The sequence below is a fragment of the Micropterus dolomieu genome, linkage group LG03 (assembly GCF_021292245.1).
Source record: "Micropterus dolomieu isolate WLL.071019.BEF.003 ecotype Adirondacks linkage group LG03, ASM2129224v1, whole genome shotgun sequence".
Classification (NCBI taxonomy): Eukaryota; Metazoa; Chordata; class Actinopteri; order Centrarchiformes; family Centrarchidae; genus Micropterus; species Micropterus dolomieu.
The window spans coordinates 20,890,950-20,910,519 of record NC_060152.1 but is presented as its reverse complement, the minus strand read 5'-3'; the positions used below and the strand labels follow the sequence as shown (position 1 = coordinate 20,910,519).

Below are 19,570 nucleotides of genomic sequence, written 5' to 3'. Positions count from 1 at the left end.
CCCCCTCTGAACCATCTCCTGTAGCAGGTTGGCTTGGTAGGCTTGAAGCACCGTGGTGTGCAAGCTCGCACCTGCCTGGCCCGCTGCCATGTACGCCTTCCCCACAAGCGTGGATGTGGTGCGACATGGTTTGGATGGTAACGCCGGCTTCTCCAGGGAGGACGCAAGTCGAGGGGAGAGATAGCTCGCAAGCTCATCCTCCACCCGAGGCATCCTCCCATAACCACGGTCCCTAACCCCCATCACATTACTGTAGTTCAGTGATCGGGGTGTGGAAAGCCATGTAGAGAAGGGTCTGCCCCATGATTTACTCAGTTCATCATGTAAATCAGGAAAGAATGGCAGAGACCGGCGTGGAGGTGGCGTGTGGTGCTTAAGAAATCTTTCATCAAGCTACCACTAGCCTGTGGTGTCTGCTCCTCCTGTGGCCAGTTGATGTTGAGCTTAGCCACGGCTCTAGTCACCACCTCCAGCAGCACGTCATAGTCGCTAGGCGCTGCCTGATGACGCCGCCCCGACACCCGGAAGTCATCGTCCACTGCGCTGAGCACGTCCGCCTCCTCGGAGTCGGATTGCTGCAGCGTCTCCGGATCCAAACCGCGAGCGGGAGAAGCCGAGAACGGGCTCCCGAACGAGGAAAGGAAGCGTCGGAGCCAGCGGATGAAGGTCGGGAAAAGCCTCAGCCGTCCCGAAATCCTCCGACACATCACGCTGTGAACCCCATGAGTGAAGCCGCCGGGCCGCCTCAGCGGCCGCAGGGCCCGCACCACGGGGAAAACCCATCCGGCCATCCTCGGAAAAGAGAGCCATGCTGTACCTCAGTACTCGCACAGAAAGGGCTTCGCAACGGGCGCAGGCAGCCCCCTCGAGAGCTGCCCGGGCGTGCTCCATCTTCAAACATGAGACACACATCTCATGAGAATCTCCATCCGTGATGTACCGAGGGCAAGAAAAAACACACCTTTTGTACATCTGGTTGCCGGACATGCTGGTAGACTTCTTCTTCAGGTAAGACACACTGCTTGTAGGACTGGAGCTTTCTTCAAACAACATACAGAGCGCCTGCTGAATAAAAAAAAAAGCTAATGATGAGTGTGTACAGGTGTGCTTTATACTCCTCCGGTTATTCCGTCACACCGTACCGTTCTAGCAACAAGCCAATAGGATTGGAGTGATTTCATTCACGTTCAGACCTGCTTCGCCTAGAGGCGTTCCCATAGTGTCGTAACCGACGCAGTTCAAGTTCCCTCGAAGGGGAACTGACAAACATTTATACTCAGGTAAACGAGCAGGGCGGGAGAGCAAACAGGTGACAGGGATCAGAACTGACGAGACAGGCAGGCAGAGAGCCAGCAGGGGAGAACAGAGAGACTGGCAGGCAGGCAGATTACTGGGAGAACCGATGTAACACACGCAGAGAACAAGAACTAACAATTAACAGACAGGCAGACAGAAACAGCACACAGAGAACACAGAGGATTGTGACACACAGCACCATCAGCACACGTTCACCGTCTATATCCCACTCAGTTAGCATGTCTAAGAACAACTATCCAATATACTCACATTATCCAATGTACTCTCAGTGTACAATCCACTCATGGCTTCACATTTAGGACAACTTGCACCCTGTTCCATTCTTCATCTATGAAGTGAGCAGTCAAGCTCATCAGAGACTCAGTGGACCCTGACCAACAATCAGTTGTAAATGCAATATTGATTCCTGCATTTCAACAGCCAAAAGCTCCTTTATCTTCATAACCACTATTGGATGCACATGGTACAATTTCCATGTGGTCTACCAGTCAGTCTGCTAGAACATGCATCTCATTTCAGCCATCTGTAAGGCAAGAGAGAATAAGCATGTGTATTTTACTTGCACATAATCTGCCACAATGTCTACTTTCAGTGTAGCATATTTACATTTAGTTCATCCCTTTACCAGAACTCTTTAATTCTATCCAAAGCATACGAGAAACCATTTTTCAATCACCATCTGGATATAAAACATGCCACCTATGATACAGTGACTTAGAGGAAATGCTGCTGCTGTATGCATCTAATTATAGATGACTGTCTACAACAAAGACTTGCAACTTTGAGATTTCACACATTTGAAAGAGGAGCCAGATAACTTTGTAGTCTAGGAAGGCATGTTAGATACTAGTTTAGCTCACGTTTATTTACATATCCCCTCTGTTTTAATCATTTCTGACGCACCAACTGTAACTAAAGACAAGCGGCTCGCAGATATATTTACTATTAACTTATTTATCCTAAATAAAGTAACGCTTTTGTTTTTTACCGCTCATTAATGTTAGCGGCTCCTACTGATAAACATGGCATTAGCTAGCTTTGTGGGTAATCTAATTTAGCAATGCTGTAAGCGATGTTATAGAATATTTAGAAGTGACAAACTAGGGAGAAATGATAGGATCATTCGCTAGATTGTTTGATGTTTGACTGTTACTTCCACCTGGTGTAACAATATTGGTGTCCAGGAACAGTAGAGAGAGTAAATTAAGCACGCTGTACAGTGCCAGAAGGGCAGGTTGTGGCAATTGAAAGGAGAAAAAGTCGTGAACATTTGTCTTAAATTGGGAGACATACAAAAAATCTGGAGAATTGTTGTCCTATAAGGAAACCAGGAGAGGGCTATAAAAATAGGGAGGGTTGGCTACACTGGTGGAGAGGGTCCATAGAGTGTCCATGACTTCATGTAATACCTTTTCATGTTGTCCCATCAACACGTGGGAGGCTTGCCTGAGTTAATCTATGTCTGCTGGGTCCATGTAGGCCAGATCATGTTACGTTTTGTTGTGGCTGACTCAGAAGCGGACACAGTACTCATTAGGAGTTATATGAGTAGAAAGTCTTAAATAAACAAACAATAAGTGGATAAGGGCTGAAGAAGGCAGGCAGGCTAAAATAAGTGCAGTATGGCTGGGGTTGATCTGAGGTGTCGAGCGGTGAATGGTGAAAAATCTCGAGGAACAGGAAAAACACACATTAGCAGAAGACACAAGGAAAAAGTCATAAAAATGCACTGGTAGATTGCAGGAGACAGAGAGTCACTGTACACAATGGAGACAGAATAATCTGACAACGAGTGGCAGGATAGCTGGAGAAAGTAGAAAGTAATGAGTTGAGTGGAGTCAGGTGAGGAGATGAGCCAGGTGTCAGGAAGGTAAGTCGCACCCACAACACACACACACACACACACACACACACACACACACACACACACGGGAGAAAGAGACAGGGAAACACAGAGAGAAACTGGAGTCACAGCTGGAGCTGTGCCAAGCTTCCTGTTGTCTGTGCAACAAACATGAACTGCTTTACTTGTATGACTTTCATTGACAGAATGGCAAAATGTTCACAAATTAATGCTGGGATAGTGTGGCTTGTGTGTGTCATGGTAAAATGTGGACCTGGATAAAACTACTATAACGGGAACTACCAAAGAAGCAGTTTTGCGTACTTTGCCAGGTGTATATATGTCTGTCTGTGGACAGATTTTGTGAGAACTTTGTTACCTTTTTCACCCTTGATGAGTTTGCATCCCTGGGCAGCAGCAAGATCCAGTCAGACTAAAAAAAATAACAATTGTTGTTGCACAGTATGTTCTCATGCTCTCTTGCCACCAATGACACATTTTACATTCATTACTAACCATATTTAATGTTTTACATTCCTTGTATCAACCCAGGGAATATTTCAGCAAAACACAAAACATATATATTTCAAAACTAACATAGGCTAAAAGTTAACCCTACAAGGAAGGTTAGGTATATTGAAAAAATCTGGCACAGTTCACCTGTTTCGCCAATCTCACATCTCTCATGTCATGTGTTGCAGCTGGTGTGATCCCATTGCAAGATGGTCTCTAGTTTTAAAATGTAAATTATTGACTTGAGGTCTACATTTAAAGGAAATCTATTTACCCTTTCATGCAGACCTGCACCAGTGGACCATAGGATGATACAGACTCATAGGCATAACTTTTCTTGCTAAAGGCAAAAATGTCATACCAACAAGTTTCCAGACTACCCACACATCTTTGTGGGCCTCTGCAGCAGTGTTGAAGCATCATTAATGCACAGAGATATTGCTGAGAATTACCTTTCTATCTGCTGCCCTATGGCAGTCTATAATACTTACTGTACCAGATGCCTCAGTGGTACCATAATTAAACTTCCTATAAATTTCTATTTCCGCTGTGTATCTAAACATCCCCATACCCTTCCTCTGACCTGTTATTTAGACAAACTACATTCAAAAGAGTGGGACCTTTTATAAACAACAAGGTGCAATTTGTTTATGCTCCTAATATAGATTTGATATCAAAAGACTATGAGGGAACACATACAGTAGATTCTATTGGATTTTAATTGCCATCTGTATTAAATGATGAAGACTTTAGTGTTCAGTGCAGTTTAAATTCTTTGAATGTGTTTTTTAAGTATGAATACATAATCAAGCCTACATTTTCCTTGTTAGCAAAAAAGTTAATCCATTTATTAATTTAGTTTAATAAAAAAAGCTTTACAGCATACTGTTCAATGTAAAGACAGGGAAGTGATTTTTATTAACACTATGAAGTGAGTGATCTGTGTGTTTTGCTTACCCAAATATTGGACCAAAAACTGCTGCAGGAATCTACTGAGTGAAAGATTTTCCATCTATGAGATGCTATGTACCTTTAAATTTTTCAATTTAACCCCACCCTGACCAACAGTGTCTCCAGAACAATTAAATTCAAAATGTGCTACGTCCATGTCCCAGTTCAACATTCTTTACCAAATCTCATTATATTTACTGGAAATCTCTCTCTTCCTTCTCTGCCCAGTGAAGTACATGCGTGAGGCCACACCATACGTCAAAAAGGGGTCCCCTGTGTCCGAGATTGGCTGGGAAACCCCCCCTCCTGAGTCTCCCCGTCTCGGGAGCCCTCCTATCACCTCCTCCTCCTCATCTGACCCTCCGAGCCCTGCTACCCAGCCCTCCCTGTCCCTGCAGGGCGACAGGAGATGCATACCACTCAAGATGTGTTATGTAACCCGAGCCATGACCACACCAGACCCTGACAACAGGTAGGTGACACACATATACGCCATAAAAAAGGTCTGTATCCTCATTCTTGAGTAGAAGGCATTTCGGTCTGCTCCACTTGTGCTCATTGGTTTTCATATACAGACTAATGACTTACTCATCGATTAACCCACGTAGTTCATTCAGCCAACTCACTTGTAGTAGTTTTTAAAGATTTACATCTTTAGTAGGAACCAAAGGCTGGATTGGGAAGTTCAAAAGTATTAAGAGACAGACTGTGTTTTTATGGGTTTTAAGGACAATAGGAAACTATATTTAAATTTGCCACCCTGCCATGATAGCAACCTCTACATTAGTGTTCTCCACAGGGTGAGAATTTCTGATTTTTCTGGCTTAAATTGCTGACTGAGCTTGTTGACAAAGAGGGTGAAAAATTGAGATTTGTCACTGTCTGTAGCACCATGGAAGTTGGCAGCATGTCTTCTTGCAAGACTGAGGCCCCATCCACGCCACTGCGTTTTCATTTTAAAACAGAGACCTTTTGCTATGTTTGCACCTCCCGTCCAGACTAAAGCGGCGAAAACGAAGACCTAAAACGGAGAAGTTTGAAAATGCTGCCGATCTCCTTTTTTCGTTTTAAAACTCCAGGTAGCGTTTTAGTGCGGACGGGCAAAAACGGACTTTAGAAACGATGATGCACATTTGGCTCTCTGGGTCTTATAAGTCATGCAAAGAAACAGGATGCTACTGACAGAGTTTTTGATTTGGTATTTTTATTAAAAATATTTTGTACCATGCAATTAACACTCTAACACTAGTCAGATTTACTAAAGGTTTGCGTGAGTAAAAACATGTGCAAACTTGATATCACCAGCAAATTACACCGTTAGTAGACCAGCAAATGTAAGCTGATCTACTAACTGTGTGAATGGACAATGACGTCTTCCAAAAGTGTAAGATAGCATCTGTTGTTCATTTAATACTTTTGCCTTAACGAATATGCAATTTGGGACGTTTCAATTTTATTGTGCAAAGTAATGGGAGGGTAACATGCAAATACATTTATTTACTACACGCAATGTGATCTAACAAGCCTAAAAGCAATTTCATGTGAGTGCAACAGCATGGATCACACGTAAATTTCATCCAGCCAGAGGGAACAATCACCAACTGTCATAATAATGACAACCCATTGTAGGTATCGGAGAGGGAATTGAGGCGTTGGAGCGTACTAGGCCAGGGACAGGAGATTGCGGAGTGACCGGGCACGCTGCGGACGGTCAGTGATCGTTCCCTGGCTGGATCTGCTGGCATTTACTGTATCTGTTTCTGCTGGGGTTTCCCAAAGCAGTTTTTCAGGTGTGCTGTCCCAAGTAGTGCAATCTTAGGCAGGATGAGCAGGTACATATGATTTCCATATACTCGGGACGCACTGAATGAAACAAACCAAGGTTTTTACGCAGTGGCTGCTTTCCCTCCCTCCATCCTTCCGGAAACCATTAAAACACGCAAAACCCTCTTTTAAATACTGCCACCTCCTTTGTGTTTGGACCTGCTGTCACCTACGCAATAATTCTAAGTACATCACCCATAACAGGTACTACAATAACACGTGCAATATTTTAGAATGTACACGCAATTTAGTACCCTTTATTCAGGGTGTTAGTAAATGCAGCCCTTATAGCCTACACTTGTACTGTGCATGTCGCCTTTTACTGTCCGTTACTTCCGTTTAACTGCCGTGTTACAATCAGTAACAGTTCCAGCTCGTTATTGTCTATGCAAAAAAAAAAATCTGGTGTGATTCTTCGTCTACATTACTTTATTCTTTTGCCAGACCACAAACTATGGAATAGACCATCTGATTCATGTTGACACCGGCAGTGTAAACATGAAACAGATACACCCAGTGTAGGTGAATGTCCACTAGATGTGCGTTTTCAGTTGTTTTAATATAGACGGTGATCAACTCTGATACGCAGTGTTACGGCCCTTGCCCCTGCTGCTCGTCTGTCCTCTGCAGGTCCTGCCCTTCCCTCCCCTCTGATGTTGCAGCCAGGAGGCTAGGGTGCACACCTGTCCCCAGTTTGCAATCAGCGGGAGCGCAGGAGCCGGTATAAGGAGCAGAGAGCAGGCAGACTGGGTGTGGAGAGCAGACGGCATGGAGAGCTGGGTGACACTGCGGTGTAGCGTGTAACAAGTCTGAACCTCGTGGTGGGGTTCACTCCCTCAGTGGAGGGAGGGTGGTATTCATTATTGTATTTTATGTTATTTTCTCCTTTGTGGCATTTGTTTTCCTGTGAGCTGCCCTTCTAGTTTGCAGTTTGCTGACGTGTTGTCCCAACAGTATCCTGGACTGGGCGCTTCCTCGTTTTTGGGAAGTTGTTTTTTGTAGACCCTCCGTGAGGGTACCTTAGCACTTTTCTTTATTGTAAATAAAACACCAAACGTACTGTAAAATCCGTCTCCAGGCTTCCTTCAACCTGGAATGATTTTATTATTGTCACTAACCTCCTCCTCCCCTGGATTTTCCACTGGAAGTTTGTAACAATTTGGGGGCTCGTCCGGGAAAACTAGAGGGTTATGATCTGTAAAGACAACAACTGGAGAGGGGCTATAACCAACATAGACTCCAAAATGCTACAGAGCGAGCAGCAATGCGAGGGTCTCTTTCTCTATGGTGGAGTAGTTTAGCTGATGTTTTTTAAACTGACAGAGAAGTAGCTAACCGGATGACACACATCTCCTCTTCCATCCTGCAACAGCACAGCTCCAGCGCCGGTGGCACTTGCGTCAACCTCGAGCTTAAAGGGGAGAGAGAGGTTTGGTGCGGCCAGGACTGGGGCACAACAAAGGAGAGATTTCACTGCTTCAAAAGCATGTTGACACTCGTCTGTCCGCACAAACAGGACTGTGGGACTACAGAAGCTAGTCAGGGGGGCGACAACTACTGAGAAGTTTCTACAAAAACACCTGTAATATAGAGCCATACCAAGGAAACGATGGAGTTCACGTCTGGTCGCGGGGGGTGGGTAGGTTAACACAGCAGAAACCTTGCCGTTAACAGGACAGACCTGGCCGTGGCCCACCTCTTTACCCAAGTACGTCACCGTGGCCTTTCCAAACTCACACTTAGCTAAGTTTAGTGTGAGTGACGCTGCTGCTAACCTCTTTAACACCTCAGCCAAAGTCGACAGGTGACCAGTCCAGTCGGCTGAGTACACTACCACATCGTCTAAGTAAACATTGCAGTTTGGGACAGTCCCCAATACCATATGCATCATTCGCTGGAATGTTGCAGGTGCATTCCTCGTCCCGAAGGCCATAATGGTGTACTGCATGAAGTCATCTTGGGTAACAAATGCAGAGATATCGGATGCACGAGGGGTTAATGGCACCTGCCAGTACCCCTTTAGCAGGTCTAGCTTAGTGATGTACTCCGCGGGACCAATACTATCTATCCAGTCCTCCATCCTGGGCAACGGGAACGAGTCTGGGACGGTCACTGCATTTACCTTACGAAAGTCTGTGCAGAAACGTGGTGTACCGTCGGACTTAGGAATAAGTAAACATGGGGAACTCCATGGGCTACAGCTGGGTCGGGTAATCAACTTCCTCTTTCATCATTTCTGTCTTAGCCAGCGGACAACGATATGCATGCTGCTTTATGGGGGCAGCTGTCCCCACGTCGATATCGTGACGCAAGTACAGAGGTCTGGGACGGCACAAACAGAGGGAGATGAGAGGTTATCAACACCATTACATCATCACGCTGGTTCGGGGAGAGGTAGGACAAATGTACCTCTAGGCTAGACAAGAGCTTTGAATGGGGCAACCTACCACCCTGGTGACCTTCATCGAGCCCTGCTAAGCCATCATCAGGTTCAGCCCCGCCACAAACCAAGGAAACGGAGGGGTTGCCTGGAGCAGCAGTCTCCGGAGTTTCTTTCTGCTTCTCCTGAGCCGCTTCTCTGGAATGATAGGGCTTGAACATGTTAATGTGACACAGGCGTCTCTTTCTTTTACGGTCAGGTGGGTGAATGATGTAATCAGTCCCCGAAACCTTGTTTTCCACCACATAGGGTCCGGAAAAACGGGCAGTGAGGGCAGCTCCAAGCACAGGCAGTAAAACAAACACTTGTTCTCCTGGTTTAAATTGCCATTCGACTGCTTTTCTGTCAAACCGCTGCTTCATGCCTTCTTGTGCCAGAGCCATGTCTTGTGAGTCTTGTGGCATGGTGCAACCGCTCTCTGTTCTGGGACACAAAATCCAATACATTAATTTTCAGCAAGGAGCCAGACACTAACTGCTCCTTCAACACCTTAAGTGGTCCCCGCACGTTATGACCAAATACGAGCTCAGCCGGACTGAACCCCAAAGACTCCTGCCTAGCATCGCGCACAGCAAAGAGCATGTACGGCACACCCTCATCCCAGTCTCTTCCTGTGTCATAGCAGAATTTCTTCAATGTGGGCTTGAGCGTCTGGTGCCAACGCTCAAGCGTACCTTGTGATTCCGGGTGGTAAGCGCTAGAAACGGAGTGTGAAATTCCCAGTGCTTGCAACGTCTGACGGAAAGTCTTGGACAGGAAATTGGTACCTTGGTCGGTTTGTACAACTTTCGGCAGTCCAAAGGTGGTGAAGAATTTTGTGAGAGCTTTCATGATGGCGGGAGCGGTAATTTTTCTTAAGGGCACAGCCTCAGGAAAACGGGTGGACACGCACATCACAGTTAGCAGAAACTGGTTCCCTGACTTAGTCCTAGGCAAGGGACCAACACAATCCACAATGACATGCTCAAATCTAGCTAGCTCTAGCACATGCCGGCGCCACCCCACCAGAACTACAACCTGATAAACAATGTCGCGAACCCCAGTCAGATCGTCGGCCGTCCCACCATGAGGAAGCCACTTGCGCATTAACACTCCATCCTCAACGAGAAAATGCTGCTGACTTGCTTGCTCACTAGCATCAAACCCAGCTGCGGCAAAACATTTCGCCAGGGAGGGATCGCTCTGTTGAGCATTGATAAGGACCTCGCGGGTTAATGGCAAGGTTCTCTCAGGAACAGTGACCGAGGAGGCAGCACTTACAGGCACCTGTGCTAGACAGTTCTCTACCCCACCACTAGAGGGCAATTGGTCCTCCCTAAACACAGAGGGGAACAATGAATCTGAGAGATCCACCCCTTGGGTCTGCTTACGCGCTTGCACCCTAGTCAATACACTGACCGAAAACACTCCAGGGTGCTTTTGAACCAACTCATCAGATTCAGCTTCAGAGATAGGAGTATCCACCACCTCTGGGTCTGGAAAAACCTTTCCACCAGCAATGTCGTTTCCTAGGATAAAATCTGCACCATGCAACAGGAAAATGAGACCTAATAGTGACGGGACAGAAACCAGACACTAGCTTGGACTGCACATGAATGGAATGTAAAGGAGCAGGCACAAAGCTCATCCCAATACCTCGAACTACAGCGCTCACATCACGGGCAGATTGAGGGTTCAATGGCAGTACGCTAGCTAAGATTAATGAGCGTGAGCCACTTGTGTCTCTCAGCACTGTGACCGGGCGCTGATCATCAGGTTTACCGGGATACCAGTCCCTTGGAAATAAATGGCCTGAAGCATTCATCAGGTTCCCCTACAGCCAGCTGACGATCACAGGGAGACACAGTCTTAATCAACCCAACTCCTTTTGGTGGTTTAGCCACTGGAGGCTGGGGCTTTCGTTTATACAGAGCACACTCTGCAATAAGGTTTATGACAAAAAAAACAACGCTTGTCCACCTGTGCCCCTGAGCCAACACACCTGAGTAGTGCCTGCTGCAGCGTGGTTACTTTCTGTTCGTTGAGATAAACAACAGTCTTTTCCGAAACACAGTTCTTGAACGCTTCCAGCATCAGCTCGCGAACTGAGGAGAAATCATTGGCCTTACATGCAGCACACCACCGATCAAACAAAACCGCATCGGCTACAGAACAGTCACACACCAGCTTCCTCAAAAGAGCAACCCCTTCCCCAGGGCCCTGCCTACCCAAAACTTAACCTAAGCTGTCTTCTGGGGCATGCCGGGCTCGAGGCGACTTTAAAGGCGAAACTTCGGCGGCCAGGGCCCCGAAAGCCTACCTCTGACAGGGAACTTGTTCCCCACCCAGGATTCGCCCCGAAAATAATAAAGGAAAAATAATAACCAAGTGCCCGATGGAAAGACTGCTGGGCAGCCTAGCTGGACACTTCTAACTAGCTGGGGAAAGGTCTTCCCTGGAAAAACTGGACAGTGAAAACCCACACGCAACAGTCAATGCGAACCGTTCCAACGCGAATACAAACGATAAATGCTTCCCCGCAACCCGGAATGTTTGGGAAAAAGATCCCGGACGAGCCCCCAAATTGTTACGAACCTCCAGTGGAAAATCCAGAGGAGGAGGAGGTTAGTGACAATAATAAAATCATTCCAGGTTGAAGGAAGCCAGGAGACGGATTTTACAGTACGTTTGGCATTTTATTTACAATAAAGAAAAGTGCTAAGGTACCCTCACGGAGGGTCTACAAAAAACAACTTCCCAAAAACGAGGAAGCGCCCAGTCCAGGATACTGTTGGCACAACACGTCAGCAAACTGCAAACTAGAAGGGCAGCTCACAGGAAAACAAATGCCACAAAGGAGAAAATAACAAAATACAATAATGAATACCACCCTCCCTCCACTGAGGGAGTGAACCCCACCACGAGGTTCAGACTTGTTACACGCTACACCGCAGTGTCACCCAGCGCTCCATGCCGTCTGCGCTCCACACTCAGTCTGCCTGCTCTCTGCTCCTTATACCGCTCCCGCTGATTGCAAACTGGGGACAGGTGTGCACCCTAGCCTCCTGGCTGCAACATCAGAGGGGGGGGAAGGGCAGGACCTGCAGAGGACAGACGAGCAGCAGTACCCCTGGGCAGACACACACGGCCTAAGGGCCTTAACACGCAGCTAAACTGCGTATCAGAACTGCAGCTGTGGACGGAGATAGTATTTGTTTTAAAACTCCGTTTTTGTTAGTGTGGATGGGGCCTGAGTCTCAAATGTCAGTCAACCAGTGCTGAAGGAAATGGTCACCCACGTTAGCACACATCTGTCCCAAAAAGTGTTTTTTCCTTTTTTTTTTTTTTAAATAGAAAATTATATATATTCATAGTAATATTGCCTGACACACAAAAGTGAGAATTCAAATTTCAGTTTGATTTCAAGTATATGATAGAAAGGGTGCGTTAGATGTATGTTGCAGTGAGAAAAGTATGTCATGTGAGTGTAGTGGCAAACCCGAGTTAATTTGCTTAACTAGCTCACAGGCTTATTGTCACTGGCAAATGCTCCAAAACTGAACTTTGAAACAACCTACTGATTGTTAGATTTATGAACCAAAGGTTAATCAGTTCTCCTCAACAGTGTGACAGAGAGAGAATAGAAAAGTCTTCCTCTGTGTCTGTAGCCTTTTTCTGCTATCCTGAAGAGATTACCCAATAGTGTTTTATCAGACTTTTTGAGGGCATTTCCAGTTTTTCTTAAAGACAGACGTTTGAAGTAGTGCACAGATAACTCCCAGTCAGCGGGGGGTGGTCTGTTAGGAGGTGTTGTCAAGTTAATTGGTTGGTAATGTGACAATGGTGCAATCAAACAGCATGGGGCCAAACTGAGATTTAGTGTTTCAACTTTTTTGGTGTCACAATCTGTGAATGTGTGCTTTCTGTCCCAGTGGTCTTCTCCCTCAGTTTCTCTCTCACCGTGTTTCTCTTCCTGCTTGTCTTTTTTTCTGTGGTTGCTCTCTCCTGTCTTGTTTTTTTCACTCTTTCTTACTTGTTTGTGTTTTTATGCTCCTTTTTATCTTCTCACTGTCCTCTCCCTTTCTTTTCTGTCATGATCTCTCTCACTGTTCTCTCAGCTTTCTCTATTATCAGTTTTTCTCCATGTGTGAATCAATTCTCTCCTTCCATCTCCAGGCTCTTCCCGTTATTGTCTCTCTCTTGATTTATTTATTTGTGTGGCTCTATCGTTCTGTCCCTCCATGTGCGTCCTTTACATATGTATGATTTTAAAAGTGTGAGATAGTTGAACCACACCAAACTTCAAAGCTTCAGACGATGGTGGCAACATCAAAGTCAAGTCGTAACAGTCACTTCAAAGTTCCTCTGACGCTGTTAGACCGCTCAATGCTCAAACTGTAAAATGTAAATGCTAACACACACACACACACACACACACACACAATCACTACAACAAACATGTGAAACACAAAATGAAAAATAACAACATCACCCATGGACAGAACAGACGGTTCTCTTTTAGCTGGCTCTTTTGTATGATAAAACTTTTATTTCCCACAAAATAAAATACAACCCCCCCCCCCCCCTTTCTTATTCCGTTATTATTGGCACTGCCATGTCAGAAAGGGCTATGACTGGATCATAAGCACACATACCTACGTCACCACCAGAGCCGGTCCTGACTTCCCAGGGACCTAAAAAATTCCTACCTGACTCATGAGCCATGTAAACAATTTGCTATAGCTGCACAGTCACTCCTGACATAGCATTACTCTCACTACAATCCTCCTCCATTTAAAACAGTCTGGCTCAATAATAAGTCTGAATGGAAACCTCTTCTAGAAAAATCCAGTGCTGTTTTGAATGAACCTCTGCACACTAACTCAGTCCACATAAAGTCTCTTAAGACTGGGGCCAGTTTACTGCTCAATTATAGCCTGAGCTGCTTGTACCTGATGTTGGCTGTACATCAAGGGCGTCACTTTGTGCTGAACTGGAGATTTAAGGTCTCAGATTAGGGGTGCAGTGATACACTTGCTCCCGAGACGTGAACAAAACAAAAAGATATTAGAATAAATATTCAGTACTTTGATATATGATTTGGGGGGTCTGGGGGTCCTCCCACAGAAGATTTTGAGCATGAAACACTTAATTTCCTGCATTCTGGAGACATTTTATGGTTTACATGTCTTTTATATATATACAGTATAAAGAGAAACACAACATTCAGGTGTAAGGTGAAAATATAATGTAATATAATATTATAATCAGCAACTTTTTTTTTTTTAGCTTAAGTTACTTTCACAGCTCTTGTTGTAAGCAATTTATCAGAACCATTTTAACAAATACTTTCAAAAAGTGATGGGGACATTTCAAAAAGTGATGGGGACATGTCCCTAGTTTCTGTACATCTGTGGTTTTGCTAGCAGGCTACTGGCCGAGGCTCCCTGTATTTTACCTGGGTTTGTGGGACCTGCTACAGAGGTCTGTACTGGGTCTGTGCTGGTACTGGCTGAGGCTCGAGTTTGTGCTGGTGCTGGCTGATGAGTCTAAACTTGACTGAGAGAAAATAACTGTCTTGTTTTAAAATGATGAGTTGCTATGAGGAGTGCCATCGCACCTGGACTGGTCCCACTTACGTTGCTAATGGAATGCGCAAGCTTAATGTCATGCACGCGCATGTGAACGCAAGTATACGCGGTTATATTTTCCGAGGTGCAGTTTAGAAACACCGTGGCCGGTCAGCAGTTATCACACTGTAGCATTGTTCAGACACAAAGTCTGGCAAAGATTCAAAACACAGTCAGAACACGATGCACTTCCCAGCTGGGTTAGCAGGACAGACAGACAGATTCACTGCGGGGCACACGTCCAAAAAACGACACCAAGTTGTCTTGACCTTGTTACTGGGGCACAGAGCATGCATACAGGGGCACGTGCCCCAGTAAAAGGTGTCTAGTGACGCCTATGGAAGAAATACACTTATTTTATTTATTTCTCTTTCAGAGAGTTAAATAAGAAGAACGAAACCAGTCTTATGTCTGTACACAAAGTGTGGCGAGCTAGGAGGCAATTAGTTTAGCTAGCATAAAGACTAGAGGAGGGGAAGGGGAAACAGCTAGCCTGGCTGTGTCCAGCATTTTTATTTTTTTATTTGCCTACAAGCACCTTTCACATTTTAATCTGGACTCTAACAGAAATGTAAAAACAAAACAATTTGTTGTTTTAGAGTGAGTTACATGCTGGAGCTATTTCTTGACAAACAGCAGATTATCCATCCAGCAGTTTATCCATCAGTCTGCACTGACAACAAATTTACTCTTTCGTTTGTGCATAGATGAAGCAAACAAATTTTAGTGGTGCTGATAGGGGTATCTTTTTTATTTAGGCTAGCTGTTTCCCCTTTCTTCCAACCTTTACACTAAGCTATGCCAAGCTAGGCTAATTGCCGCACAGACACAAGAGTTGTATTGTTCTTCTTATTTAACTCTCAGAAAGAGGGATAATAAGTGTGTTTCTTCTTTGAAATGTCAAACTTTCACTTTCACACTGATCTGAAAGGGAATTAATCAAAATAATCCGTGTAACAAGTTTTAGTTAAACAAGTCTTTTTCTGAAAATGGGAATATGTGTTAAATAGATTTTCCCTTGAAGAGAAATGTGATCATAATTGTCAAAGTGACTTTCAGATGCACTTTCACAAACCCTAGTTGAATTATAACACATTTTAAGAGCACAATAGGGTTGAACATTCACTTTGTTGGCCATAACTTTGACTTTATTGGTCAGCCAGTTATACAAGCAATTGGGGTCAATAACTCCTCTAGTGACAAGGTGAGTTTTTGCTTTACACAGATAACAGTGTTTTTGTGGTTTGATAGAGCTGGAGGGAAGATTCACAAATACAGATAAAGTCCTAGGCAAGTTTTTTTTCTTCTTTTTCTTTTTTTTTTTTTTTTTTTTTTTTTACAAAGGTCCTTCCTTATCCTTACATCACGTACAAATTCCCCTATGACTCACCAGTAAATATTTAGTAAATGTTTAAATGAGAGGAGGACACCCAAGTTCAGATGTGGTCTGTTATGTTTAATACAGGAAACTCACATTTACACTGGGAAGTTGAGTACTTCTGGTGTTGTGCATCAGTTAAAGATTGTAGGGCAAGGCTGAACCTGTCTGTTTTTCTTATTTTGGGTTCAGAGCTAAAATGGTTTAAGAGGCTTTATGTTAAATGACAGGGAAATGTTGCTTATCTTTTTTTGTAGTAGACAAAGTTGCGTCCCTCTGAGGGTTTCTCTCTTCATTTAAGCAGATGCTGTTTAAACTGTGTATAAGCCTGAGAGGACAGAAATGAGAGGGGAATATGGGGAAAGGCATACAGTGATGATAAAACAAGGAAAGAGAAGTGAGAGAGAAGAGATATTATTTACTTTTATTTTAACTATGTAAAGACATTTTCCTCACCTTACTGTAACATACACCCAGGACACAGACAAGTCTAACTTTATGTGACATTGGTGCCAGTTTAAATAAAAAAAACAAAAAAAGAAGGTTTACACTCTTTTACAGTGTGGATTAAAAATGTTATGAGAAGGTGTGGATAGACAGGATAAGAGGAAGTCAGGAGGGGTGGAGGAGAAAAAGAAAAGAAAAGAAATTGAGAAAAAAACAGGAAAGGCGGAGATGAGCAAAGATGGGGAAAATGAGAAGAGAGAGATGTACCGAGACCAGAGGAGAAAAGGAATCGGCACTTAAAAGGGATGAAATCTCTCTTTTCTTTCACTATTAATCTATTTCATTACTGAGGCAACATACATGGAAAAACCTGAAATGAATGTCTAAGACTTGGATATCCGCAGAAAACATGTATGGCTTTGTAAAATGAGGACATGACTCCTGGCAGAAGCAGCATGGTTCCTCACAGTGGGACAGTTTTCCAAAGTACCTCAGTTTAACCTTGGCAAGTTTTCGAAAGGATGTAAAGACTTTTTTTCTTTCAGGTGAGGTCAGGTGGATGGCTGTATACTGTGATATAATAATCCACATACTACCACTGAAAAATTGGCCAGACGACTGAAATGATACAACCTCTTACTTACTCATGTATGTCTGTACTGAAGACTGTGTGTGTATCAAAATACAGAAGACACCTTCTCTACACCGTATCTGATTACTTTTAATGCTGAAATAGAAGTTTACGGTTAAGCTGTGTGATAAAATATTTATATATTTATATATTGGAACAGTGGAAGAAGGGTTGGTAAACCATGCAGACAGTTCAGCAAGTGGCTTAATCAAACATGCTGACGTCCATTCAGAGAAGTAGAGCCAATAGAAGAGCAGCATTCAAAAGGTAGAGCATTGAGGTGCAGAGGATCACTCAAACGTTACAACTAAAGGTCCAAGAACAATGCTGTCATTCCTCAAAGCACTAAAATAACAGTTTGAAATGTGATGTCCGTCCTTGCCACTGCACACACAAATAACCTTGGGTCAGAACTGTAAAAGATGGTCAATTGTATCCATATAACCACTCTGAGATCATACCGGTGAGAGGATATGCTGAAAACCGGAAGATTAGACAATGCTGAACGACTGGATGTTATTAGCATACTTTTGATAGGAGTTGTTGTTGTACTAAAAATAATTAAGCATAATCCTATGAATCCCAGGAATTTCTGGGAAGTGATCATTGTAAAATCATGAGAAAACCTTTAACTCTAATTGAGACTTGACTGGCTAAAGACTTGGCTTGACTGGGACTAAAAAGCAAAAACAGTCAGATGTCTAGTTTGTGACCTGGTAAAATTCCAGAACAGTAAAGTAAATTTATTAATAATACAGTGACAGGCAGGCCTGTATGCATTGAAAGGACTACTTAGAAATACTTTTACACAGCAAGGTCATCTGTGACACACAGTTAATTCCAATAGGCTCATATGTTGACTTGTTATATCAAAAACATCAGTCTTTCAGCAGTCATGTTCGTTGTTGCTTTAAAATTAATATTTTGCCATTAACACATTTCCTTCATGGATCTGTTGTGTATGCATGCAGAGTTCATCAATGAATATTTAGAGTAAAATTACTGCATCAATCGCATCTGTATGCTGGAACAGATCTACCAAGCTGGAATACATATTTGCTATGTATAGTGATAATCCTGTGAGAAAAACTACCGTTTGATCAAGTGAGAGACTGATCTTCATTCAAGCAGGACCAAACTTATAAATTCCATACATTCAATTCAATGTAGCGGTCATCCAGTCCGTGCGCTATTCCTCCTGTGATTCCCCATGTTAATGCATCGTGTCATGCATGCAAGAAAAAGGGAATTTAGACCCAAAGCCACTCACACATTTTTGGACACCAACCATAAAGAACCTCCTCTACCAAATGCACATTTGGGCCTGGAGTTGTGCTCCCTGTGCTCCCCCCTTGCCTGTCCTTAATCAATTCCCTTTTACGGGCAGCAATTGTATTTTTAACCCAGAGAAACACCTGAAGCTGATCTAGATGCTCTCTCCCTTCTCCAAGGTTTTAATGGAAGCGCATATTCATCACATTCACTGGGGCTTTTCCTGGTCCCCAGTGTGCACTGTGTGAATAAAGAAAGCTGCAAAGAAAGCGTGTTTGCAGAGTTGAAACCACCCTGGTTTTGGAGTAGTTTCTATTTTAAACCACTGGGAGCACCAGCACCTGGACAGAGGAGTGCTGTTAACAGACATGCTAGATTGTTTCAGAGTTGGTGGGAAACTCTGCGGATCAAGAATGCATTTATTTTGTGCATTGACATTGAACCTGTACTGTGCTGAATGTGGCCTGCAGCAGATTGTACTGACTATTTAATTCACTTTATAACTATTTTATGTTGACATGCAGTTTGAAATCTCACATCTCTGTTTTCTGTCTTACCTGTAAGGTTTAAGTATTGTTCAGAGTATTTTTACTGCTGGTTCTACTCCATAGAGATTAACACTAACTGTATTGATGCTACAATATAAAGCAACAGAGCACTTTTAAAGGCTGCAATGTGTACCTTTTTAAAAAAAAAAAAAATTCATATTCATTGAGCACACAATCAAAGAGCTGTTCAGTGAGACCCAGAAGCGTCCTTCAGATGAATTTCTCTTGAGGCCGGAAATACTCCCATATGATATAAGGAGATTAGTTATGGAAATTTAGCAGGAGACAGCATTGTGTCATATGGCCCAAAGAGGATGCCTGAGCAATGCCTGTTTTTCATGTTTCGAATTGACTTGAATAAACTCAAATTGCAATGTACTTTATTTCATTGTTCAGACCGAGTGCCCATTTTCAAGCGGATGAGACAAACGAGCATCTGTTGAGGCTGCAACCTAAATGGATAACATTTGGTTTCTAAAACTACGAGTGGAAATTAAATTGAGTTAAATTGGGTCTGCCTAATAAGGTTAGCACTAGATTTTCAATATTCAAAAAGGAATTTATTCATCCAAGGTTGTGAACTGTAAAAGTTCAAAGAAACTGAAAGGTTAAAGCTGTTTTAACTTTTCTTATCTCCTCCTCCAGACAACTGGAGCTGCACTCCCCTGACGCCAGGCACACCGTGGTGCTGCGGTGCCCAGACCAGCCATCTGCCCTGTCCTGGTTCTCTGCCATGCACTCTGTTACATCCTCGCTGGCACAGGTCTGTCTTTGATTTTACTGATTTTACAGATAAT

The 19,570-nt window shown here is 43.8% G+C and overlaps 1 protein-coding gene across 1 annotated transcript in view; it reads left to right on the top strand.

Moving 5' to 3' along the window:
- Nucleotides 1-19,570, top strand: part of sntb1 (syntrophin, basic 1) — a 44,539-nt gene that overhangs the window by 12,515 nt on the left and 12,454 nt on the right. Inside the window, exons 2-3 of the mRNA XM_046045074.1 lie at nt 4,853-5,096; nt 19,419-19,536. Coding sequence (XP_045901030.1) covers nt 4,853-5,096; nt 19,419-19,536 — 362 coding nt within the window. The remainder of the gene's footprint in view (nt 1-4,852; nt 5,097-19,418; nt 19,537-19,570) is intronic.